The 27,928-nt window shown below is 40.7% G+C and overlaps 1 protein-coding gene across 2 annotated transcripts; it reads left to right on the forward strand.

Moving 5' to 3' along the window:
- On the forward strand, positions 1–27,915 carry LOC121379598 (OTU domain-containing protein 7B-like). 2 transcript variants are annotated; one of them, XM_041508248.1, is made up of 9 exons: positions 1–82; positions 3,547–3,710; positions 6,776–7,507; positions 7,824–8,045; positions 9,898–9,996; positions 12,259–12,386; positions 13,354–13,487; positions 15,887–16,176; positions 22,535–27,915. In XM_041508248.1, exons 2-9 carry the CDS (start codon positions 3,611–3,613, stop codon positions 23,740–23,742), a joined length of 2,913 nt encoding a protein of 970 aa, XP_041364182.1. In that variant the 5' UTR covers positions 1–82; positions 3,547–3,610; the 3' UTR covers positions 23,743–27,915. The 2 variants fall into 2 exon arrangements, with proteins under 2 accessions (XP_041364182.1, XP_041364189.1); XM_041508255.1 differs by having other exon boundaries at positions 6,776–7,471.
- Positions 27,916–27,928: the final 13 nt, after the last annotated feature.

Here is a 27,928-nt window from a genome sequence, read left to right on the forward strand (position 1 = left end):
GCTGAAACGTGTATATTTGATTCATCAATCAAATGACGAATTTCATCGAGTTGTGTACTCCCCAGTGATTACGTTGTGTTATGTAAGTTGCTTCTAATCACTCACTCCGTGACTCCTATAGGCAGCTGCATTATGGTTGATTAGGCCTGGCCTTTTACTAACAAGCGCTCCATGAATTGATGAAGCAGTCGTATTCAGCCTACATGTAGTGATGTGCATGTACTCTGTTCACCAGATATCGCGCATTTCCTAATACCGAGTCCCTGACAAATTTTGCTAATCGTGCCATGTTGACACACTATACATGTTTTAAAATGTACTTGAATTAATCTTAGTGCCAGATGTCATAAAGCTGTTGAGAAATGTAATATGTAGTGCTTTTGTTAGGTTGGTTGTAAATTTTTATATGCTTAAATGCCACTAGAGCTTCAAGCATGTCTGCCCCGGGGCCGAGTCCTGGATAGCCAGGGGTCTGCTCCGGGCCAGAAATTTAATGGGACAATTTAGATATTTACTCAAAATGATAAAATAATTATGGGGACAACTTTAAAAAATATATAAGTTTTGTTTGGTGTAATCCCAAAACTACTACTTAAAATAAATATAATATAATTTCAAATACCTAAAAATTGAACACCAAATTTTGAATGGGCAGCCGAAACAAATCAAAATCTCATAATCTACTTAATATTAATTATTTAAGCCCTTGTCTGGAGAGGATTGGTGGTTAGAGGGCCCAAAGGGCCACAGGAAATACCAATTTTAAGGTTATATTTTTAGAGAGGTGTACCAAAGATATCGGTAACTAAAGCGTGGCCGGGTGGGGGGGAAAGGGAAGGATGAAGGCGCGAAAAAGGGGAGAGGGGGCTAACCCCCAGACAAACCTATCTCTCCCTACAGCCTAAACCGCCTACGCCTAACCCTAACCTCCGGTGGCACGCCCCCCCCCCCTCCCCCAAACCCCACCCAACAAATCCCCCCCCACCCCACCCAGCCGTCGTGCCCTCCAACATCGGCATCCTCTATTTATCCAGAGATGGTGTCCCTAGGAGAGGGACAGAATTAAACCACCTCTGGCATATATTTAAAAGTGAATGGTGCTCCTAGTAGAGGAACACCATAAAAAAAAAAAAAAAAAAATTCCAAAAAAAAGATTAAAACAATCCGCAAGTCGTGGGTGTGAAACGTATCTTGGTGAGTGAAGATCCGAGGCGCCTCTCTGTAGACCAAAAAGAACATAAACGTTACGTCATTCAAAAGACACTGGCACCCTTTAATTTGGAAAACCGACGTCTGTGAAAAGTTATGGGTACAGCTATTCACAGAACGTCGGCATAGGAGCAGCATCCCGCCCTATTAAATTCCTAATTTTTTATTAAATCAAAAACAAAAAGTGAACCCGTAGAAATTCCAGGCTTGAGACGTGTGTTTTTTGGCGATCTAGACCCCACCCCCTACGGCCTACAGTTTTTGCAACATACTGTTTCAGTAAAAGATCCTTTGCTGCATTATGAAAAATGTAGTGGGTTTCCTCTGATGACTATGTGTCAGAATTACCAAATGCAGGCCTTGGGATTTCACGGTAACAATCGTGTTGGTAAAATAATGGAACTGACATTCCATTTTCCCATGCCAGAAAGACATTTTTGGGCATGGCGCTATGGAATTGAATGCAACCACACTCAACAGGGGGTATGGGGGCAGGGGCCTCCCCCAGAACAAAAGGGTTACGGTTAGGATTAAGAAAATCATACAGTAATGATAAGAGTAATTCATTTTGTCAAACGGTTAACTTAAAAAAAAAATAATCTGAAACAAATTTTGGGCATGGTGCCATACCCATTTTACCCTCTGGCAGAAACCCTGCATGATTATTATGTATGGTATGACTATTCAAAAAAAAAAAAAAAAAAAATGAAACCAGTTTCCGATGGGTTCCCATGATCACAAGGCACGGAATCCGAAAAAGTGATTCCCATGAAGTTTGAAATCCTATGGCCTGCAAATGTTTGACATACAATAGCTGATTATCAATTGATGAGTGAGCTCTAGTGGTGTTGTTTAACAAAGCAAACTAGTACAAATAAATTAGCGTGATGTTCAAACTGACTCATCATTTATAATGTAGTTGAACACACCAGAGATATTTTTGGTCTGACATTCATAGGGATTCGTTTTGGTGATGCCAGTGCACCATGACTGGTATATATCAAAGGCCATTTTATGTGCTATCCTGTCTGGGGGCTGGTGCATATAAAAGATCCATTGTTACTATTTGTATGGAAAAATGTAACAGATTGGCTCTATATAACAGTACATATGTCACAGTTACTAAATGGTTGACATCCAATAGCCAGTGATTAATAAATTTGTGTGCTCTAGTGGTGTCGTTATACAAACAAAAACTTTACTTTTATTTTGGTGAAAGTTTTAACATTATTTTAACAAAGATTTCAAGATATATCTGAAAAGATGATCCCCTAATGTGCTATAACATTTTTCTGTTCTTTTTATTTCTATCTTTTTCCAACGAATCGATTGCATTATCGCTAGCTGATAAAAGGATTGTTTTTGTAAAGGTACTAAACAAATGATTTTAATGATGAACACTAACACTTCCGTTGTTTTTATAAGCAGTGATACATTGTATGAATTCCTAACAAAATGAAAAGTTTCTAATATTTTATTGCTGAATAAACAAATGACCGTACATGTGAGTAAAAATCATCAATTGACCGATTAAATCTGCAAATATCGGACGAGAGTCGATGGACATAAAAGACTGAATGACCATTCTGATTACGTGACAAATTTGGTGCCAAAGAAGTGTTTTTTCAGTCCGAGTTTGCTGAATAAACAAATAAACAAATTTTGATATAGCGGAACTGGGTGCTGTAAAATACATACATGTATAGCAGGATGTAGGAAAATAAAAGAGAGATTCATAAAAATCAAGGGCGTAGCAAAACACGAAAATGGGTCAGCAAATAGCAATAATGGGGCAGCCCGCCCCCTTAAATGGAACAGTGAGAACACTGATTATGGGCCTGTGTCTATTAGTTTTATTTTATATTAAATAACAAATAATGAATTAATATTATTTTGGTGATAGACTAAGTCACTTGTTGAGTTTGTTTACCAGTACTTAGTAAGAATGTTAGTTTTTCTTTTATTGCAGCGTTGGTGATAGACTAAGTCACTTGTTGAGTTTGTTTACCAGTACTTAGTAAGAATGTTAGTTTTTCTTTTATTGCAGCGTTGGTGATAGACTAAGTCACTTGTTGAGTTTGTTTACCAGTACTTAGTAAGAATGTTAGTTTTTCTTTTATTGCAGCGTTGGTGATAGACTAAGTCACTTGTTGAGTTTGTTTACCAGTACTTAGTAAGAATGTTAGTTTTTCTTTTATTGCAGCGTTGGTGATAGACTAAGACGTGTTGAGTTTGTTTACCAGCAGTAAATGTTAGTTTTTCTTTGATTTCAGCGTTGGTGATAGACGTGTTGAGTTTGTTTACCAGCAGTAAATGTTAGTTTTTCTTTGATTTCAGCGTTGGTGATAGACGTGTTGAGTTTGTTTACCAGTTGGAAGAATGCGAGTGATGCTCATTAGGAATGGCTTCTGCAGTGTCACAGAGCGAAAAGGTTCGGATATTGGAGGAACTCGTCTCCAACACAGCGGCCGACAAAAACTTTGCTATCAAAGTGTTAACTGGTAGGTGTATTAAACATTCAAGCCTTTAGTATCAAAGTGCTAACTGGTAGGTATATTAAACATTCAAGCCTTCACTGTCAAAGTGTTAACTGGTAGGTGTATTAAACATTCAAGCCTCCACTGTCAAAGTGTTAACTGGTAGGTGTATTAAACATTCAAGCCTTCAGTATCATACTATCAAAGTGTTAACTGGTAGGTGTATTAAACATTCAAGCCTTCAGTATCAAAGTGTTAACTGGTAGGTGTATTAAACAGTCAAGCCTTCAGTATCAAAGTGTTAACTGGTAGGTGTATTAAACAGTCAAGCCTTCAGTATCATACTATCAAAGTGTTAACTGGTAGGTGTATTAAACATTCAAGCCTTCAGTATCAAAGTGTTAACTGGTAGGTGTATTAAACAGTCAAGCCTTCAGTATCAAAGTGTTAACTGGTAGGTGTATTAAACAGTCAAGCCTTCAGTATCAAAGTGTTAACTGGTAGGTGTATTACCGGCCTCGGTGGCGTCGTGGTAGGCTATCGGTCTACAGGCCAGTAGGTACTGGGTTCGGATCCCAGTCGAGGCATGGGATTTTTAATCCAGATACCGACTCCAAACCCTGAGTGAGTGCTCCGCAAGGCTGAATAGGTAGGTGTAAACCACTTGCACCGACCAGTGATCCATAACTGGTTCAACAAAGGCCATGGTTTGTGCTGTCCTGCCTGTGGGAAGTGCAAATAAAAGATCCCTTCCTGCTAATCGGAAGAGTAACCCATGTAGTGGCGACAGCGGGTTTCCTCTCAAAATCTGTGTGGTCCTTAACCATATGTCTGACGCCATGTAACCGTAAATAAAATGTGTTGAGTGTGTCATTAAATAAAACATTTCTTTCTTTGGTAGGTGTATTAAACATTCAAGCCTTCAGTATCAAAGTGTTAACTGGTAGGTGCATTAAACATTCAAGCCTTCAGTATCAAAGTGTTAACTGGTAGGTGCATTAAACATTCAAGCCTTCACTGTCAGTGTTAACTGGTAGGTGCATTAAACATTCAAGCCTTCACTGTCAAAGTGTTAACTGGTAGGTGCATTAAACATCCAAGCCTTCGCTGTCAAAGTGTTAACTGGTAGGTGCATTAAACATCCAAGCCTTCACTGTCAAAGTGTTAACTGGTAGGTGCATTAAACATCCAAGCCTTCACTGTCAAAGTGTTAACTGGTAGGTGCATTAAACATCCAAGCCTTCACTGTCAAAGTGTTAACTGGTAGGTGCATTAAACATCCAAGCCTTCACTGTCAAAGTGTTAACTGGTAGGTGCATTAAACATCCAAGCCTTCACTGTCAAAGTGTTAACTGGTAGGTGCATTAAACATCCAAGCCTTCACTGTCAAAGTGTTAACTGGTAGGTGCATTAAACATCCAAGCCTTCACTGTCAAAGTGTTAACTGGTAGGTGCATTAAACATCCAAGCCTTCAGATATGTCAGTGGAGTGTTACCTTTTGTTACATTATCCAAATGGTTTACATGTACCTTGCAGCAAACATTTTGTTCAGTATCACGTTGCAATTCGCTAAGCAAGTTTCAAAGATTGCTACACAATTTTAAAACATTAAACGCTAGTTGCTAATCAATTTGTTTTATTTAACAACGCACTCAACCAATTTTATTTACGGTTATATGGCGTCAGACATATGGTTAAGGACCACAGATATTGAGATAGGAAACTCGCTGTTGCCACTCCATGGCTACTCTGTTAGATTAGCAGCACGGAATCTTTTATATGCACCATCCCACAGACAGGGTAGTACATACCACAGCCTTTGATAGACCAGTCATAGTGCACTAGTTGCAACGAGAAATAGCCCAATGGGCCCACCGACAGGGATCGATCCCAGACCAACTGCGCATTGAGCGAGTGCTTTACCACTGGGCTACGTCCCGCCCCCCAAAGGTAAAGGAGTAAATAATTATTCCCCTTAGTTTGTTTCCATAACGAGGTTGGTGTATAAAAGGAAAAATGTATCAGGCCTCTGAAATTGCCAAACCGATACCTGTTGCTTTCACAAGTCTTTAATTTTGTGTAGCCTATTTGTTGTTCATGCAGACATTAAACACACAAATGCACACACACTGTGTTATGCTGGAAATATCAATTTTTTTTCAGGCACAACTTGTCTATGTTATGACCATGTAAATGATGTTGTGAATTTAACAGAATCTACATGGACACACTGAACTTGATAATGACAAAATAATCTTTTTGATGTGTCCGTTTTTCAAGTTCTGTACTCGAGCACCGCCAAAAATAATGCACATGCAGAACAAGCATTACATGTAAATACCTTGATGTACTATGAAAATGTATCTGTAATGGTTCCATTAGACCAAATCAATTCCTATTGCAGGTAATGTTAACGTTTACTAATAAAACTGATATAAGCAGCGTTTCAACACACCCAGGAAGTACAGCAATAGAAAGTGTGGCACCTCACATCTAATCTAGCTGCACGTTAATGGGGGGTCACGTATCATTTAAGAGATTTAATTTATGTTTTTAATAGCAACCGTCATTTTTGCTGAAAATTGCAGTTCCATTTTTGGGGGTACCCCGCATTAGTTTCAACCTCTGGTATATACTGCATAACAACTGTATAACAAATAAAAGTGTATTTATTTATTGTCAATGGATAATAGTATTAGCACAAATAATCAATGTCACATATTACTACCAATCACATCCACAGCTACTTTTACTCCGTAAATATTTGACGGTGCACGTCGAACCTTGACACGGTACTCTCTTCTTTGATACTATGCAACCTAATGGACTTGTTGGAATATTTTATTGTTATGACACAATGAGTGAATGTTTAATGACACCCCAGCAACAAACAACACCTCAGCTATTGGATATGAAACAAAGGTAAGTGTAAGAAAATGAAGTGCATTTGTTTTAACTGGTACAGATGCCCCAACATACCATGAAATGTGCTATCTGCAGTTTTAATTTGAAAAGTCTTGTAATATAAATTAATATAATGATTTATTTATTTTATTTACCTTTTACTCTTTTCCTTTTTTCTTCACAGATAGCGACTGGAATATTAAAGAGGCGTACAAGGTAATTGAGCGTATGTGTCAATGCTCTAAACCATTGCCGACGAAGGATGGTGAACACTGCGAGAACCGGCATACAGCCGAGGTTACGGTTGTGTCACACCAGAGTGGTGGTATTCCCATCCCCATTCAGCACCTACACACAGGCGTGGGCAGTGCGGTGGAGGCCACCACAAATGTGTCCGCGGGAAAGGGAGGTGACACGTTTCCCATGCGTCGACCGCCCAACGACTCACGCTTCCCACTCATCAAGTCTGACATCCACGACGACCGTAACAACTCTCAGATCAAAGTGGGGAGCCTGCCGTCCTCCGGGGAGAGGTTCGTGCCCATACAGGTGGAGAAGGGAGCTGCTGTGAGGCTGGGAAACCCAGCTAACAGTACCTCCGGTCAGCAGGGGTCGAGAATCGCCGCGCCAGGGGCAACCGCTCTCGTACGGCCACAAGCGCGGGTGATTGCGACCAGCGGGCTGCATCACGGACCACAACCGGCTGGCATGGTCACCGGTGAACTGCATCAGACTCAACCGGACGGGGGAAGAGTTACTGGCCCTGCTGCTGGGATTCAGCAGTTGAAAGGGAGCGATGTGAAGGTCACTTCCCAGCAGAAACTGACTGGCGGCAATCTGGTGTCTGACAAGAGTGACCGGTCGGAGAATTCTACGTCAGGTGGTACTTCTACCTCGAACCATCCAGCACCTCACAGTAGGGCTGTTTTAATATATTGGAGGGGGTCGAGGGTCGGGGGCCATCCAGCACCTTACAGTAGGGCTGTTTTAATATATTGGAAGGGGTCGAGGGTGAAGGAGTGTAGCTCATTACAATTTCATCAAATATTTTCATTCAGTATCAGGCTGTGATCAACTGCAAATTTCACAGATTGTTAATTATTTCTAAGAAACAAACATTTCTTTCCTTTTCTTTCAGAAACAAGTGTCGAAATAACCCTTTAGCTGTAAGACACCAAATAGCTGTGGCTTAACAATGTCATTAAGCAAACATTGTTTTCTTCTTCATTCAGTTCCGAAGCTGCGACGCGGGATCTCGAACATCCTGGAGAACATGTCGCTGGTGAACGAGGCGCGCTCCAACGTGCTGCACGACATCGCGGAGGACGGCCACAACCACATCTTCCTGCTGACCTTCCAGCTACCTGACCTCACCATCTACCCCGGAGACTTCCGCGCATTCCTGCAGAAGGAGCTAATTGAAACGTCCACCCTCGTGTCCCTCGAACAAGCAGGTAGGAGCTCATTGAAATGTCCACCCTCGTGTCCCTCGAACAAGCAGGTAGGAGCTAATTGAAACGTCCACCCTCGTGTCCCTCGAACAAGCAGGTAGGAGCTCATTGAAACGTCCACCCTCGAACAAGCAGGTAGGAGCCCATTGAATTGTCCACCCTCGTGTCCCTCAAACAAGCAGGTAGGAGCTCATTGAAACCTCCACCCTCGTGTCCCTTGAACTAGCAGGTAGGAGCTCATTGAAATGTCCACCCTCGTGTCCCTCGAACAAGAAGGTAGGAGCTCATTGAAACGTCCACCCTCGAACAAGCAGGTAGGAGCTCATTGAAATGTCCACCCTCGTGTCCCTCAAACAAGCAGGTAGGAGCTCATTGAAACCTCCACCCTCGTGTCCCTCAAACAAGCAGGTAGGAGCTCATTGAAACATCCACCCTCGTGTCCCTCGAACAAGCAGGTAGGAGCTCATTGAAACATCCACCCTCATGTCTCTCGAACAAGCAGGTAGGAGCTCATTGAAACATCCACCCTCATGTCTCTCGAACAAGCAGGTAGGAGCTCATTGAAACATCCACCCTCATGTCTCTCGAACAAGCAGGTAGGAGCTCATTGAAAGATCCACCCTCGTGTTCCTCAAATAAGCAGGTAGGAGCTCATCAAAACGTCCACCCTCGTGTTCCTCAAACAAGCAGGTAGGAGCTCATTGAAACGTCCACCCTCGTGTCCCTCGAACAAGCAGGTAGGAGCTCATTGAAACGTCCACCCTTGTGTCCCTCAAACAAGCAGGTAGGAGCTCATTGAAACCTCCACCCTCGTGTCCCTCAAATAAGCAGGTAGGAGCTCATTGAAATATCCACCCTCGTGTCCCTCAAACAAGCAGGTAGGAGCTCATCAAAACCTCCACCCTCGTGTCCCTCAAACAAGCAGGTAGGAGCTCATTGAAACGTCCACCCTTGTGTCCCTCAAACAAGCAGGTTGGTCGTCATGATTCGGGCAGCTCGTGCAGAGCTCGAATTTAATGGTGGCCATGCTGGGGTAAACATGGTCATGCTTCATGACTCCCAATAAACAATGTATGTAATGGTGGCCATGTGGCAATTCAGGGCTGGCTCGCATTCGCTAATTGTGAAAAATGTTTTAATTTGGTGTAAACAATTTAATAATTAATCTTTTGTTTGAAAATAGCTATAGGTTTTGCATTTTTTAAGATAATTTGGTGTCCTTTTCTGATCACCCCGAGCTAGCCCTGCAAATTGCCACAGTTCCCTTGTCATGCTTCATGACACCCAATAGACAATGTATTTTACCTTCTGGGGTGTCGTTAAACATTCATTCATTCATTCATTGTCATGCTTCATGACTCCCCAATAAACATTGTATTTTCCCTGCTGGAGTGTTGTTAAACATTCATTCATTCATTCATTGTCATGCTTCATGACTCCCAATAAACAATGTATTTTCCCTGCTGGGGTGTCGTTAAACATTCATTCATTCATTCATTGTCATGCTTCATGACTCCCAATAAACAATGTATTTTCCCTGCTGGGGTGTCGTTAAACATTCATTCATTCATTCATTCATTCATTGTCATGCTTCATGACTCCCAATAGACAATGTATTTTCCCTGCTGGGGTGTCGTTAAACATTCATTCATTCAGTCATGCTTCATTGCCCTGAACATTAAACAGAATCTTTGGCTAGTTTGGCCATGCCTAATTTTGTATGTTACTAACTAGTCATACTCTAATGAAAGTTATTTTATTATGAAAACATGAAACTGTTCACACTTTTGAATGTGCTCTGGTAATGTCTATATGGTTTTTTTTTTAATACATTGCGTTCTCCTTTTATCAACAGGGAGACTGAACTGGTGGGCAGAGTTGAGAATCTGTCAGCGTCTGTTGCCGATGGCGACGTCTGGTGATGGTAACTGCCTTCTTCATGCTGCCTCTCTTGGTACGTATTAAAAACGTTTTCATTCCCCAGTAGTTATTGGGTGACATGTAGCTCAGCGGTATAGCCTAAGGTGTGTTGGCTTGCAGAGTCAATCACCCGTGAATACGACTTGGGTTGGCTTTGTTTCTGTTGGCTTGCAGAGTCAATCACCCGTGAATAAGACTTGGGTTGGCTTTGTTTCTGTTGGCTTGCAGAGTCAATCACCCGTGAATAAGACTTGGGTTGGCTTTGTTTCTGTTCCAGCAGGGTCAGTCACCCGTGAATAAGACTTGGGTTGACTTTGTTTCTGTTCCAGCAGAGTCAATCACCTGTGAATAAGACTTGGGTTGGCTTTGTTTCTGTTCCAGCAGGGTCAGTCACCCGTGAATAAGACTTGGGTTGACTTTGTTTCTGTTCCAGCAGAGTCAATCACCTGTGAATAAGACTTGGGTTGGCTTTGTTTCTGTTCCAGCAGGGTCAATCACCCGTGAATAAGACTTGGGTTGGCTTTGTTTCTGTTGGCTTGCAGTCATTCACCCGTGAATAAGACTTGGGTTGGCTTTGTTTCTGTTCCAGCAGGGTCAGTCACCCGTGAATAAGACTTGGGTTGACTTTGTTTCTGTTCCAGCAGAGTCAATCACCTGTGAATAAGACTTGGGTTGGCTTTGTTTCTGTTCCAGCAGGGTCAATCACCTGTGAATAAGACTTGGTTGGCTTTGTTTCTGTTCCAGCAGGGTCAATCGCCTGTGAATACGACTTGGGTTGGCTTTGTTTTTGTTCCAGCAGGGTCAATCACCTGTGAATACGACTTGGGTTGGCTTTGTTTCTGTTCCAGCAGGGTCAATCACCCGTGAATACGACTTGGGTTTTCTTTCGTTCTGTTCCAGCAGGGTCAATCGCCTGTGAATACGACTTGGGTTGGCTTTGTTTTTGTGCCAGCAGTCAATCACCTGTGAATAAGACTTGGGTTGGCTTTGTTTCTGTTCCAGCAGGGTCAATCACCCGTGAATAAGACTTGGGTAGACTTTGTTTCTGTTCCAGCAGGGTCAATCACCCTTGAATAAAAGTTGGGTTAGCTTTGTTTCTGTTCCAGCAGGGTCAATCACCTGTGAATACGACTTGGGTTGGCTTTGTTTCTGTTCCAGCAGGGTCAATCACCTGTGAATACGACTTGGATTGGCTTTGTTTTTGTTCCAGCAGGGTCAATCGCCTGTGAATACGACTTGGGTTGGCTTTGTTTTTGTGCCAGCAGAGTCAATCACCTGTGAATAAGACTTGGGTTGGCTTTGTTTCTGTTCCAGCAGGGTCAATCACCTGTGAATAAGACTTGGGTTGGCTTTGTTTCTGTTCCAGCAGGGTCAATCACCTGTGAATAAGACTTGGGTTGGCTTTGTTTCTGTTCCAGCAGGGTCAATCACCTGTGAATAAGACTTGGGTTGGCTTTGTTTCTGTTCCAGCAGGGTCAATCACCCGTGAATAAGACTTGGTTGGCTTTGTTTCTGTTCCAGCAGGGTCAATCGCCTGTGAATACGACTTGGGTTGGCTTTGTTTTTGTGCCAGCAGAGTCAATCACCTGTGAATAAGACTTGGGTTGGCTTTGTTTCTGTTCCAGCAGGGTCAATCACCCATGAATAAGACTTGGGTTGACTTTGTTTCTGTCCAGCAGGGTCAATCACCCTTGAATAAAAGTTGGGTTGGCTTTGTTTCTATTCCAGCAGAGTCAATCACCTGTGAATACAACTTGGGTTGGCTTTGTTTCTGTTCCAGCCAGTGCCCAGCGATTGGTACATTGAATGTCATGTTATGTACCGTCCTGTACATGGGGAAAGTGTACATAAAAGAGACTGTATTAATGATAGCATTATTGTGTGTGTGTCACTCATATCACTAAGTGTTTAAATAGCCACGTGCTAGACACCCAATCACCATAGTTTAAAATGTGCTGAGGTTTTGTTAAACATTTCTTTCTTTTTCTACAATGATTGTATATTGCATTGAGACCTTGTTAATGTGTACTCTGTGATCAGCTTCAGCTGTATCCAAATAATTATAAACAAGTTGTTGAATGTGGAGCCAGATTAAGTTTCAATTTGTCAAACAATTAAAATGGTTGCAGATTTACAACTGGCAGACTTTTGTCAAATTTACTCTTAGGGAATATAATGAAAAGAAATAAATTATTTATTATTTGTTTATTTATTTTATTAACAACATTTTGTTTGTTATCATTTGAAAATGAAACTGTTTTTGTTTACTAAATGTTTTTGTATTTATTTTCTCCAGCCATGTGTGGTATTCACGACCGTGAGTTGATTCTGCGGAATGCTCTATATGCGAGTCTGACGCGAGGACCTCACTTACCGGCACTGTACAGACGCTGGAGGTGGCAGCAGACCATCTCCAACAAAGAGGTACGTTGTTAAAGCGGAATAACTCACATGTCAAGCTATTGGCTCAGCAGAACATTGCTAGAGACGTTTGGCTGTCAAGGAGTTTTCATTAGTATAGCATAAAAATGGTACAAATTCGTAGCCTTAATTTGTTTGTCTTACTTTTGTAAGGGGTGGGTGGTAAAGCGCTTGCTTTATGCGCGGTCTGTCTAGGATCGATCCCTGTCAGTGGGCCCCATTGGATTATTTCTTGTTCCGATCAGTGCACCACGACTGGTATATCAACGGTCGTGGTATGTGCTATGCTGTCTGCGGGATGGTGCATATAAAAGATCCATTGCTACTGATGGAAAACTTGACGGGTTTCCTCTCTAATATTGTGTCAAATTACAGGGGACAATATTTAAAAATCTTGGGTAACCGGAAGTCAGTTCATGTGAGTTGTACTTAGGTAACCGATTGTTTGGTTATACGAATATAGTTCTTGTAACCGATGAGTTAGGCCTACCTAATCCTAAAACACTTGAACTATGGTTCTGTGAAACATTGGTGGTTAAAATGTATTTAAAAACAAACTGATTTTCACTTTCATTACTGATATATGGTACTTTTAATTTTAGAATGTAATTGTTCACCACGTAACCGATTGACGGTTCTTGTGATTTTAAAGTTGAGTAACCGACACGTGAACAGAACAACGGTTCTCGTGAAATATAATATTGTGCCCTGAATTAGCAAATGTTTGACATGCAATAGCCAGTGATTAATAAATCAATGTGCTCTAGTGGTGTCATTAAACAACACAAACTGTTAACTTTAACATCCAGCTATCGGCTAAGCAGAACAGTACTAAAGATGTTTGTCTCGGTCAGGGATTTTTCATTAGTTTGCGTGTAATTGGGGTATAGCCCATAAATGGCTTACAAAAACTATTTGTCTTAGAGGCCTGCTTTATATATTAAGTTGTATGTATGTTATTTTCATGCAGTCTGGCTTGGTACTGTCTGAAGAGGAGTGGAGTGCGGAGTGGGAAAACCTCCTGAAGCTGGCGTCACTGAAACCGCGCACGCTTCCCGAGACCTGCAAGAGAAACAGCTGTTGTGATAGTCCAGTCACACAGGGGTAAATATCACTGTGATAGTCCAGTCACACATGGGTAAATATCATTGTGATAGTCCAGTCACACATGGGTAACTATCATTGTGATAGTCCAGTCACACAGGGGTAAATATCATTGTGATAGTCCAGTCACACGGGTAAATATCACTATGATAGTCCAGTCACATGGGTAAATATCACTGTGATAGTCCAGTCACACGGGTAAATATCATTGTGATAGTCCAGTCACACAGGGGTAAATATCATTGTAATAGTCCAGTCACACAGGGGTAAATATTGTGATAGTCCAGTCACACGGGGGTAAATATCACTGTGATAGTTCAGTCACACAGGGGTAAATATCACTGTGATAGTCCAGTCACACAGGGGTAAACAAATATTACTATGATAGTCCAGTCACACACGGGTAAATATCACTGTGATCATCCAGTCACACGGGTAAACAAATATTACTATGATAGTCCAGTCACACGGGTAAACAAATATTACTATGATAGTCCAGTCACACAGGGGTAAACAAATATTACTATGATAGTCCAGTCACACACGGGTAAATATCACTGTGATCATCCAGTCACACGGGTAAACAAATATTACTATGATAGTCCAGTCACACAGGGGTAAACAAATATTACTATGATAGTCCAGTCACACGGGTAAACAAATATTACTATGATAGTCCAGTCACACAGGTAAATATCACTGTGATCATCCAGTCACACAGGGGTAAACAAATATTACTATGATAGTCCAGTCACACAGGGGTAAACAAATATTACTATGATAGTCCAATCACACACAGGTAAATATCACTGTGATCATCCAGTCACACAGGGGTAAACAAATATTACTATGATAGTCCAGTCACACAGGGGTAAACAAATATTACTATGATAGTCCAGTCACACGGGTAAATATCACTGTGATCATCCAGTCACACAGGGGTAAAAAAATATTACTATGATAGTCCAGTCACACACGGGTAAATATCACTGTGATCATCCAGTCACACGGGTCAACAAATATTACTATGATATTCCAGTCACACACGGGTAAATATCACTGTGATCATCCAGTCACACAGGGCTAAACAAATATTACTATGATAGTCCAGTCACACGGGTGTATATCACTGTGATCATCCAGTCACACGGGTCAACAAATATTACTATGATATTCCAGTCACACACGGGTAAATATCACTGTGATCATCCAGTCACACAGGGGTAAACAAATATTACTATGATAGTCCAGTCACACGGGGGTAAACAAATATTACTATGATAGTCCAGTCACACACGGGTAAATATCACTGTGATCATCCAGTCACACGGGGGTCAACAAATATTACTATATTCCAGTCACACACGGGTAAATATCAATGGGATAGTCCAGTCACATGGGTAAATATCACTGTGATAGTCCAGTCACACGGGGGTAAACAAATATCACTGTGATCATCCAGTCACACAGGGGTAAACAAATATTACTGTGATAGTCCAGTCACACGGGTAAACAAATATTACTGTGATAGACAGTCACATTAGACCAGCCACACAGGGGTAAATATCACTGTGATAGTCCAGTCACACGGGTAAATATCACTGTGATAGTCCAGTCACAGTGGTAAACAAATATTACTGTGATAGACAGTCACATTAGACCAGCCACACAGGGGTAAATATCACTGTGATAGTCCAGTCACACGGGTAAATATCACTGATAGTCCAGTCACACAGTGGTAAACAAATATTACTGTGATAGACAGTCATATTAGACCAATCACACGGGTATTTTGTTAAAGCTTTTTTTCTTATAAATTAAGTTAGAAGTATTTACATTTGATTATTTAGAATATTCATCTTTGTCCACATGAAGTGGTTCTCGTCATCCAGGCTGGTCTAATTCTCCAGATGCATTTTTCATTTTTTCTAAAAACGCACATTCGTTTGAGAAGTAATGGCTATTGAGACGAGCTCTAGTTATTTATAAGACGGTATATCTCCGTTTAAACATCACAGACTTTAACTTCTCTCTGTTATAACCTTATTTAGATGTGTTGCATGTTGATAGATTAACTAAACTTAGTGTCCATTTCCATGGGCTGAAACTGGCATCTGTGGCTTGAAGTACATATATGTAAATTAATTTTATAATATATAGATAGATATAGATATATTCAAACAGTAGAATCTCGTTGGGTTGAACTAGGAATGATTGAATACACCACAACGCTCGAACCAAAAACAAAGTCCCGAGTTACACTTACACAATGTTGACTGAATGGTTAGGTGCAACTACCGAATGGGTTGAACTCTTTCTTGAGCACCAACTGGGTTCGAGCCAACGGGATTCAACTATATATATTGTTATTTAAAAATAAAAAAAATTGCCATCTACAGATCTAATTCCACGGACCCGGTGGTTTACGAGAGTCTCGAAGAATTCCACGTGTTTGTGTTGGCCCACGTGATACAGCGGCCCATAATCGTCGTGGCTGACACGTTCCTTAAGGACTCGAAAGGCGAGGCGCTGGCCCCTATACCGTTTGGAGGGATTTATCTCCCCCTGGAGACGGCGGCGAAGACGTGCTACCGCTCACCTCTACTGCTGACGTACGACGCTGCTCACTTCTCTGCCCTGGTGCCTATGGATCAGTCGGGGCTCCCGGAGGAGATCGCAAGCCTTTCCAGTAAGTAGTCAGGGCTGTATGGATCCGTCAGTCTTTCCAGTAAGTATTCAGGGCTGTATGGATCTGTCAGTCTTTCCAGTAAGTATTCAGGGCTGTATGGATCAGTCAGTCTTTCCAGTAAGTAGTCACGGCTGTATGGATCAGTCAGTCTATCCAGTAAGTAGTCAGGGCTGTATGGATCAGTCAGTCTTTCCAGTAAGTAGTCAGGGCTGTATGGATCAGTCAGTCTTTCCAGTAAGTAGTCAGGGCTGTATAGAGATGCAAGCCTTTCCAGTAAGTATTCAGGGCTCGACATTACAGATTGCCCAAAAGAAGTTGTTTTGTGTGTAGTAGCACTACAATATCAACACTACCAAATTGCAAAATGTTTTTGTCTTAATTTTTAGTTGATTTGTCCAGTCAAAGTATATGACTCTCTGATGTGTTTGACAGTTTTTAGTCCAGTATGTAATGATTGGTACTAGACACAGGGACTTACAAAACCATATACATAGTCCACTGTGTAATGATTGGTACTAGACACAGGATACTTACAACGACATATACATAGTCCACTGTGTAATGATTGGTACTAGACACAGGATACTTACAACGACATATACATAGTCCACTGTGTAATGATTGGTACTAGACACAGGATACTTACAACGACATACACATAGTCCACTGTGTAATGATTGGTACTAGACACAGGATACTTACAACGACATACACATAGTCCACTGTGTAATGATTGGTTCTAGACACAGGGACTTACAACGACATACACATAGTCCACTGTGTAATGATTGGTACTAGACACAGGGACTTACAACGACATACACATAGTCCACTGTGTAATGATTGGTACTAGACACAGGGACTTACAACGACATACACATAGTCCACTGTGTAATGATTGGTACTAGACACAGGATACTTACAACGACATACACATAGTCCACTGTGTAATGGTGTAATGATTGGTTCTAGACACAGGGACTTACAACGACATATACATAGTCCATTGTGTAATGATTGGTTCTAGACCAGGATACTTACACTGTGTAATGATTGGTACTAGACACAGGGACTTACAACGACATACACATAGTCCACTGTGTAATGATTGGTACTAGACACAGGATACTTACAACGACATACACATAGTCCACTGTGTAATGGTTGGTACTAGACACAGGATACTTACAACGACATACACATAGTCCACTGTGTCATGATTGGTACTAGACACAGGGACTTACAACGACATACACATAGTCCACTGTGTAATGATTGGTACTAGACACAGGATACTTACAACGACATACACATAGTCCACTGTGTAATGATTGGTACTAGACACAGGATACTTACAACGACATACACATAGTCCACTGTGTAATGATTGGTACTAGACACAGGGACTTACAACGACATACACATAGTCCACTGTGTAATGATTGGTACTAGACACAGGGACTTACAACGACATACACATAGTCCACTGTGTAATGATTGGTACTAGACACAGGGACTTACAACGACATACACATAGTCCACTGTGTAATGATTGGTACTAGACACAGGGACTTACAACGACATACACATAGTCCACTGTGTAATGGTTGGTACTAGACACAGGGACTTACAACGACATATACATAGTCCACTGTGTAATGATTGGTACTAGACACAGGGACTTACAACGACATACACATAGTCCACTGTGTAATGATTGGTACTAGACACAGGGACTTACAACGACATACACATAGTCCACTGTGTAATGATTGGTACTAGACACAGGATACTTACAACGACATACACATAGTCCACTGTGTAATGATTGGTACTAGACACAGGATACTTACAACGACATACACATAGTCCACTGTGTAATGATTGGTACTAGACACAGGATACTTACAACGACATACACATAGTCCACTGTGTAATGATTGGTACTAGACACAGGATACTTACAACGACATACACATAGTCCACTGTGTAATGATTGGTACTAGACACAGGATACTTACAACGACATACACATAGTCCACTGTGTAATGATTGGTACTAGACACAGGATACTTACAACGACATACACATAGTCCACTGTGTAATGATTGGTTCTAGACACAGGGACTTACAACGACATATACATAGTCCATTGTGTAATGATTGGTTCTAGACACAGGATACTTACAACGACATACACATAGTCCACTGTGTCATGATTGGTACTAGACACAGGATACTTACAACGACATACACATAGTCCACTGTGTCATGATTGGTACTAGACACCGGATACTTAAAACGACATACACATAGTCCACTGTGTCATGATTGGTACTAGACACCGGATACTCACAATGACATATACATAGTCCACTGTGTAATGATTGGTACTAGACACAGGATACTTACAACGACATACACATAGTCCACTGTGTAATGATTGGTACTAGACACAGGATACTTACAACGACATACACATAGTCCACTGTGTAATGATTGGTTCTAGACAAAGGATACTTACAACGACATAGACATAGTCCATTGTGTAATGATTGGTTCTAGACACAGGGACTTACAACGACATATACATAGTCCATTGTGTAATGATTGGTTCTAGACACAGGATACTTACAACGACATACACATAGTCCACTGTGTCATGATTGGTACTAGACACAGGATACTTACAACGACATACACATAGTCCACTGTGTCATGATTGGTACTAGACACCGGATACTTAAAACGACATACACATAGTCCACTGTGTCATGATTGGTACTAGACACCGGATACTCACAATGACATATACATATTCCACTGTGTCATGATTGGTACTAGACACAGGATACTTACAACGACATATACATAGTCCACTGTGTAATGATTGGTACTAGACACAGGGACTTACAACGACATATACATAGTCCACTGTGTAATGATTGGTACTAGACACAGGATACTTACAACGACATATACATAGTCCACTGTGTAACGATTGGTACTAGACACAGGGACTTACAACGACATATACATAGTCCACTGTGTAACGATTGGTACTAGACACAGGGACTTACAACGACATATACATAGTCCACTGTGTAACGATTGGTACTAGACACAGGGACTTACAACGACATATACATAGTCCATTGTGTAATGATTGGTACTAGACACAGGGACTTACAACGACATATACATAGTCCACTGTGTAACGATTGGTACTAGACACAGGGACTTACAACGACATATACATAGTCCATTGTGTAATGATTGGTACTAGACACAGGATACTTACAATGACATATACATAGTCCACTGTGTAATGATTGGTTCTAGACACAGGATACTTACAACGACATATACATAGTCCACTGTGTAATGATTGGTACTAAACACAGGATACTTAAAATGACATACACATAGTCCACTGTGTAATGATTGGTTCTAGACACAGGATACTTACAACGACATATACATAGTCCACTGTGTAATGATTGGTAATAGACACAGGATACTTACAATGACATATACATAGTCCACTGTGTAACGATTGGTACTAGACACAGGATACTTACAACGACATATACATAGTCCACTGTGTAATGATTGGTACTAGACACAGGATACTTACAACGACATATACATACATGTAGTCCACTGTGTAATGATTGGTTCTAGACACAGGATACTTACAACGACATACACATAGTCCACTGTGTCATGATTGGTACTAGACACAGGATACTTACGACGACATACACATAGTCCACTGTGTCATGATTGGTACTAGACACCGGATACTTACAACGACATATACATAGTCCACTGTGTCATGATTGGTACTAGACACCGGATACTCACAATGACATATACATAGTCCACTGTGTAATGATTGGTTCTAGACACAGGATACTTACAACGACATACACATAGTCCACTGTGTCATGATTGGTACTAGACACCGGATACTTACAACAACATACACATAGTCCATTGTGTAATGATTGGTTCTAGACACCGGATACTCACAATGACATACACATAGTCCACTGAGTAATGATTGGTTCTAGACACAGGGACTTACAACGACATACACATAGTCCACTGTGTCATGATTGGTACTAGACACCGGATACTTAAAACGACATACACATAGTCCACTGTGTCATGATTGGTACTAGACACCGGATACTCACAATGACATATACATATTCCACTGTGTCATGATTGGTACTAGACACAGGATACTTACAACGACATATACATAGTCCACTGTGTAATGATTGGTACTAGACACAGGGACTTACAACGACATATACATAGTCCACTGTGTAATGATTGGTACTAGACACAGGATACTTACAACGACATATACATAGTCCACTGTGTAACGATTGGTACTAGACACAGGGACTTACAACGACATATACATAGTCCACTGTGTAACGATTGGTACTAGACACAGGGACTTACAACGACATATACATAGTCCACTGTGTAACGATTGGTACTAGACACAGGGACTTACAACGACATATACATAGTCCATTGTGTAATGATTGGTACTAGACACAGGGACTTACAACGACATATACATAGTCCACTGTGTAACGATTGGTACTAGACACAGGGACTTACAACGACATATACATAGTCCATTGTGTAATGATTGGTACTAGACACAGGATACTTACAATGACATATACATAGTCCACTGTGTAATGATTGGTTCTAGACACAGGATACTTACAACGACATATACATAGTCCACTGTGTAATGATTGGTACTAAACACAGGATACTTAAAATGACATACACATAGTCCACTGTGTAATGATTGGTTCTAGACACAGGATACTTACAACGACATATACATAGTCCACTGTGTAATGATTGGTAATAGACACAGGATACTTACAATGACATATACATAGTCCACTGTGTAACGATTGGTACTAGACACAGGATACTTACAACGACATATACATAGTCCACTGTGTAATGATTGGTACTAGACACAGGATACTTACAACGACATATACATACATGTAGTCCACTGTGTAATGATTGGTTCTAGACACAGGATACTTACAACGACATACACATAGTCCACTGTGTCATGATTGGTACTAGACACAGGATACTTACGACGACATACACATAGTCCACTGTGTCATGATTGGTACTAGACACCGGATACTTACAACGACATATACATAGTCCACTGTGTCATGATTGGTACTAGACACCGGATACTCACAATGACATATACATAGTCCACTGTGTAATGATTGGTTCTAGACACAGGATACTTACAACGACATACACATAGTCCACTGTGTCATGATTGGTACTAGACACCGGATACTTACAACAACATACACATAGTCCATTGTGTAATGATTGGTTCTAGACACCGGATACTCACAATGACATACACATAGTCCACTGTGTAATGATTGGTTCTAGACACAGGGACTTACAACGACATACACATAGTCCACTGTGTAATGATTGGTACTAGACACAGGATACTTACAACGACATATACATAGTCCACTGTGTAATGATTGGTTCTAGACACAGGGACTTACAACGACATACACATAGTCCACTGTGTAATGATTGGTACTAGACACAGGGACTTACAACGACATATACATAGTCCACTGTGTAATGATTGGTACTAGACACAGGATACTTACAACGGCATACACATAGTCCACTGTGTCATGATTGGTACTAGACACAGGATACTTAGAACAACATACACATAGTCCACTGTGTAATGATTGGTACTAGACACAGGATACTTACAACTACATATACATACATGTAGTCCACTGTGTCATGATTGGTACTAGACACAGGGACTTAAAACGACATACACATAGTCCATTGTGTAATGATTGGTACTAGACACAGGATACTTACAACGACATACACATAGTCCACTGTGTAATGATTGGTACTAGACACAGGATACTTACAACGACATACACATAGTCCACTGTGTAATGATTGGTACTAGACACAGGATACTTACAACGACATATACATAACAAAGTTGAAATGCATGTTACTCTGTTGCAGCTGCCATTCCGTTGGTCATTTCAGAAACTAAACTAGATATAGAGACCAACAAAATTGAAATGCGTATTACTCTGTTGCAGCTGCCATTCCGTTGGTTGATCCTGAATTCAGACTCATTTCAGAAACTATAACTAAGTATAGACACAAATGAAATTGAAATGCATGTTACTCTGTTGCAGCTGCCATTCTGTTGGTCATTTCAGAAACTAAACTAGATATAGACACCAACAAAATTGAAATGCATGTTACTCTGTTGCAGCTGCCATTCCGTTGGTTGATCCTGAATTCAGACTGCTTCCCCTTCACTTCCACGTGGACCCAGGTGATCGCTACGACTGGACGAAGCTGGCCAACAACAAGGATCTGCGCGAGCTGTCGACGGAGGACAAACTGAACCTGCTGCAGCAGTACCTGGACGTGGAGAAACTGACCATCCCAAGTCTCGACTCAGCTGACTCCACCACCGACAACGACCGCGTGTCGTGCGGATCCTACGACTCGGACGACAGCGTCGGCTGTGTTGCCAACAAGGAGAGGAAGAAGGACGCGGCGCGAGTCTCACAGCAGATGCAGCACGTCGCCAAGCAATTCGGCAGCATCGGCAAGAGCATGGGCAAGAAGCTGAAGAAGAACTTCGGGAACATCGGCAAGGGCATGAAGAATCTGGATGAGAAGAAGAGCAAGAAGAAATCGGTGGGCAGCGTCATCACGCAGAGCACGAAGGTGATCGCGACGACCGACGCGGGCAAGAACAGCATCTGGTGCGCAAGGCTCACCCTACAGCAGAGCAGCATCCACGCGGAGCTGTTGAAGAACTACATGCAGGACGCCGAGCAGCGCTTCAGCACCTACCGTGAGCTGGTGCGCCGCAAGAACGAGGAGATCAAGAAGCGGGTACCCGTGTACCCGGCGTCGTCGTCCACTCGGGCGTGTCAGTCTGCCATTCCCGGCTGTCACGGTCCGGCGGTGCACGACGCCAGCTACCAATGCAAGAGCTGCTACGACCTCCAGAAGCAGCAGGAGAAGTCGGGTTCATATCACACGTTCCCGCGCGGCAAGACCCTAGAGGGCAGCACCGACACATATGGGAGATCCAAGTTCTACGACGGAGTCCGCGGCTCCTCGTGTCTTCCAGAGCAGGAACCGCGGCTCGGACGGTTCTCGAATGTCGACCGGCAGCACTCGCTGTCGGCTGGGGACGTTTCATACCCAGCTGATCGCGGCCGCGTGGAGCGCACCCCCTCCCCGGACTACGATAATGTGGAGTATTCCTTCAACACGCAAGGTGGTGATGGTCGCGCGGTCGACCAGTACGGGACCTATGTGCGACCTCCCAGGACTCGCTGCCTTAATACGGGTTGTAAATACGTGGGCCATTCCCAGTACAGCGGCCTGTGTGAGGAGTGCTACGATCGGCACACCAACATGGGCTACATAGTGGGCAAATCACACCATATTAGGTTATAACCTATAGCGATTTGGAATTTTTTTCTTTTAAAATTTTTGTTTGTTTTGTTTTGTTTGTTTTTTTGTTTCATAACACTGACAAATGTACATTTTTATTTTTTGTTTTGTTTTTTGTTTGGTAACACAGATAAATGTGCATTTTAACTCTTTTTTTTAAATGCTGGGTTTTTTTCATTTTCTTTTTTTTTCATTTTGTTTGGTAAGACTGACAACGGTACATTTATTCCTCTGATACGCTTCTTTTGGTTTTGGTTGTAACCATTTTTATGGGAAATGCTTGTGACATTATAAAATAATTCAGAACATTGTTTTATAAATGGAGACAAAATTGTGTGATGCTAGTTATATTCAGACACCAATTTTACGGACAAGGTCGCACAACAACTTACTTACTAACAGTAGCCACAGCAATTATACGACATGAAATAAACACGTTCCTCTTCATTTTGCACACAATTTAAATAACTAACATTTAGTTTGTAATCCCTTAATCTTTTATTAAAATGATACATACATAAATTATTGCATTTAGTTTATTGTATTGATAATTATTATAAATGTTTTTCTAATAATAATATAGCAATGGGAAATGTAATTCAGTCATCAACATCGTCTATAGCTTTTATCAGATTCCTCGTTGAAATCCTGAATGCATTAATATCGATGACAAGTGAGGTATAAGGACTACGTGAAAATTCGGTGTTTTCAGGCATTATTTTTGTTGAGCCATTTAGTAAGTTGCCTGCCATGTGATCCTGTTTTCAATTAATTTGTGCAACATTGAGAAATTAATTAGTCCAACTTTGAGAAATTAATTAGTCCAACATTGAGAAATTTATTAGTCCAACATTGAGAAATTCACAAGATGAAAATGATTCCAGTAAAAAAATATGAACTTTTAAGTGTCAAAATATTTTTGGCAGACTTGTAAATACGCTGTAATTCTCCTGAGTCTCAGTGTGTTGTAATTCCTTTGAAAATTACAAAATTTTACGTTACAGCTAAAAATTATATTAGCATGTCTTCTGGTGTTCATTATAGACTTAGAGTCAAGCCGAGGAGGCATTCGCCATGAAGGGAAACCAACTAACGTCCTGCATCATGACTAAATAACTTTAATATAACCTACAAATTTATCCACAGTCTCATCTAGATTTGTGTTCCTGTGTCAAAATACCTCGAGCAAACAAATTCAAAGTGTTAAATACAAAGTTTTATTCTGTTGTTTACAAGATGCGATTTTGGTTTATCATTTTGTGCCAGTACAAATGTTTACATTTTTTATCCTGTCGTCAACATGGCATCGCTTCTGTTTCTCTGGCCATATTGCTGGTCATATTGCAAGTACAAATGGTGAAAGGACTTTACATGGTGATATTATCTGGTGATACATGTAGTTTGGAAGAAGAAAATAATGAAAGATGTGAGACTGAATATCAGTGGTGTTGAACTGACTGCCAGTAACACAGTCAACTTGTGACTCTGTGGATTGAGGCTTTTAGTTGCAGTCTCTGTTTGTGTGATCCTGTATATTTGTTTCCATCAGTATACATTTTTAAACTAACTCGATAAATTCAAGACCTAAGGCTAGCTCAAGTTGACCATGCGATCACACAAATCAGTTGCGGACTATGATTGAGTCTCGATTGCGTTAAAAGATTCGTCGCCAGTGTGACCTTAGTGCTCTTGCTATGGTGTTACGGCGATCGGCATCAGTCGGCGATAAATAAATCATCTGTTACAAGAGTTCAAGATGTTGAAGTTCTGCTACATGACAAATCCTGACCATCGGACACAGATCACAGTCGACCTGATCATGCTGATGATTTACTGCATGCAAACATTACTCGACACATGACCGTAATTTACCACCAGTTGTGACCTGACTGTAATTGTTTTTTGACCTGACCGTCTGGATCTGATCTATGTAATTGCAAGGTCAACCTAAGCCAGTCTTTAGATTAGAGCCAGTGGAGAACTCATCCTTATGGCCTTACTTTATTTTCACAGACTTAAGCTGGTGAATTACTTCAATCTCTCGGTTTGTCCCAGGTGTTTAGTGCTGAATTGCAACCAAATGGAGAGGTGGAATGTTTTTAAATCCTATCTCTCTCATTTTACTTTTGACTTCCAGACGGAAAATGGCAAATATTGTTATGGCAATAAAAAATATTTCTCAATATAATAGAAGAAAATAAGTTTGAAAATGCAGTGAATGATAAATAAAATATATACGGTACACATTTTAGAGTAGATATTTTGAATACTTGTATCAAATATTTTATATGCAAAAATTGCAACACCAAATATTTTGAGAATTTTTTTTGTTTTTGTTAAATGTTTATACTATTCATCTGTCATGTTTGTTACCATGGCAATTAATTATTAATTTTGTTTATATATAATCATGTTGATTAAATCATGTATAAGGCACATGATATTTAGAAAAGCATTTTTTACAGATTTTTGAATTGTGAAACTATAATATGCAATGGCATCACTATGACACTCGTCATAGCCTATAATGGTTTTATATCGTAGCGCTAAGTTTGCTTCGAAAATATGGACCCTGTGTTTTTGTGAGTGGATCCTGATATTACAGTTACACACTATAGTGCTACAACCAAATCTGGGGGGTGGGGGGGGGGAGATCACAAACTAATGCTAAATTGAATCTTTTGTAGACTGAAATTTGTTTGGGTGAACCCTGTTGACTTATAACCCTCAAACTGAATGCATATCAGCTTTATTTGCTGCTTATTTAACCTATACACGGCATTTGGCTTCATAATATATATTATTAATATTATTATTATTTTTAAACAATTGCATATTTAGCATGTACAGTTGTTCAGTGTGCTGAACCATTTAGTTGTTCCGTATGAACCATTGTCTTTGGATCAACGTTTGTTGGGGTTTCTTTTAATGCTTCAACATGTACAATTGAAATAAATCCAATAGTTGTGTTGCATATGGAAAATATTGTAGCATTGTTTTCCAAAATAACTACTAAAAATATCTTAATCATGTATGTCAGTGCTGTAGTGTTTGATCATAAAACATCAATGGATAAACACTACCAGTAGTTACAGTGTATTTCTATAGAAATTGAGGCACTACATATAAGAATATATAGAAAAATTTATGAAAAAAACCAACAACATTTTTTAACAAAGCTGATTTTGATAAATTTGCTTTGGTGATGTGTTGGTTCATATCACATTTATAATATATTTAAGAGATAGAGAGAGAGTATCTTTAACATGGCCATGTACCACTACGGTTTCAGGCATGTCTGTCACGGGCCAAATCTCTGGATAGCCAGTATAGAAAGAGAAAAAGTACCTTTAACATGCCCATGTACCACTACGGTTTCAGGCATGTCTGTCACGGGCCAAATCTCTGGATAGCCTGTTGCCTGGTCCGGGACACAAATATAGGACACAAATATATTTACGACTGATGCAAGTTATTTAAATTTTTGAAATCACAGTTATCTCCCCTGTTTCATTTCCATGTGATCTTTGTTTGGCACAGATCCATGTAGTGTTCAGAACAAATAAGATGGCTAATCCTGTCTAACGACAGACACTGATACTACACTTGTAGGTGTGCACTTTTTCTTTTTGCTCTTTCTTTTTTTGTTGTTGGTTTTTTTTGGGGTGTGTGTGTGTGGGGAGGGTGGTGGTTTTTTGTTTGTTTGTGGGGTTTTTTTCTGAATTTAGAAATTTCTAGTCTACAGTTGATATCTCTGAACAAAGATGTCCTTTTTGAAGATTTGTCTATCCTTTGTTGCCACTTTGTTAACACTTTTATCAGATTTACTTTTAACCTTGGTGCTTATGTTTGTTTTATTATTATTAATACATATCTATGGACTCCCAGCTTTGGCAGGGAACACTTGTTTTTTGTTATAAGTTATATAATGGATATACTTGGTAATACATGGCAGGGAAATTCCACATGTTGCTTCACTAGCAATCTGTTTCTATTGTTTCTATGCCCTGTAACCTACATGTAGTTATATCACTTACTGGTAATTGTAACAACAAAACCGGCCTCGGTGGCGTCGTGGCAGGTCATCGGTCTACAGGCTGGTAGGTACTGGGTTCGGATCCCAGTCGAGGCATGGGATTTTTAATCCAGATACTGACTCCAAACCCTGAGTGAGTGCTCCGCAAGGCTC

Source organism: Gigantopelta aegis, chromosome 2 (assembly GCF_016097555.1).
Source record: "Gigantopelta aegis isolate Gae_Host chromosome 2, Gae_host_genome, whole genome shotgun sequence".
In the NCBI taxonomy this organism is placed as follows: domain Eukaryota; kingdom Metazoa; phylum Mollusca; class Gastropoda; order Neomphalida; family Peltospiridae; genus Gigantopelta; species Gigantopelta aegis.

Coding starts and splice junctions, on each gene's coding strand:
- LOC121379598 (XM_041508248.1), top strand. CDS start 3,611: ATGGCTTCTGCAGTGTCACAGAGCGAAAAGGTTCGGATATTGGAGGAA. Junction 3,711..6,775: donor TGCTATCAAAGTGTTAACTG/GTAGGTGTATTA, acceptor TTTTCTTCACAG/ATAGCGACTGGAATATTAAA. Junction 16,177..22,534: donor GGAGATCGCAAGCCTTTCCA/GTAAGTAGTCAG, acceptor ACTCTGTTGCAG/CTGCCATTCCGTTGGTTGAT.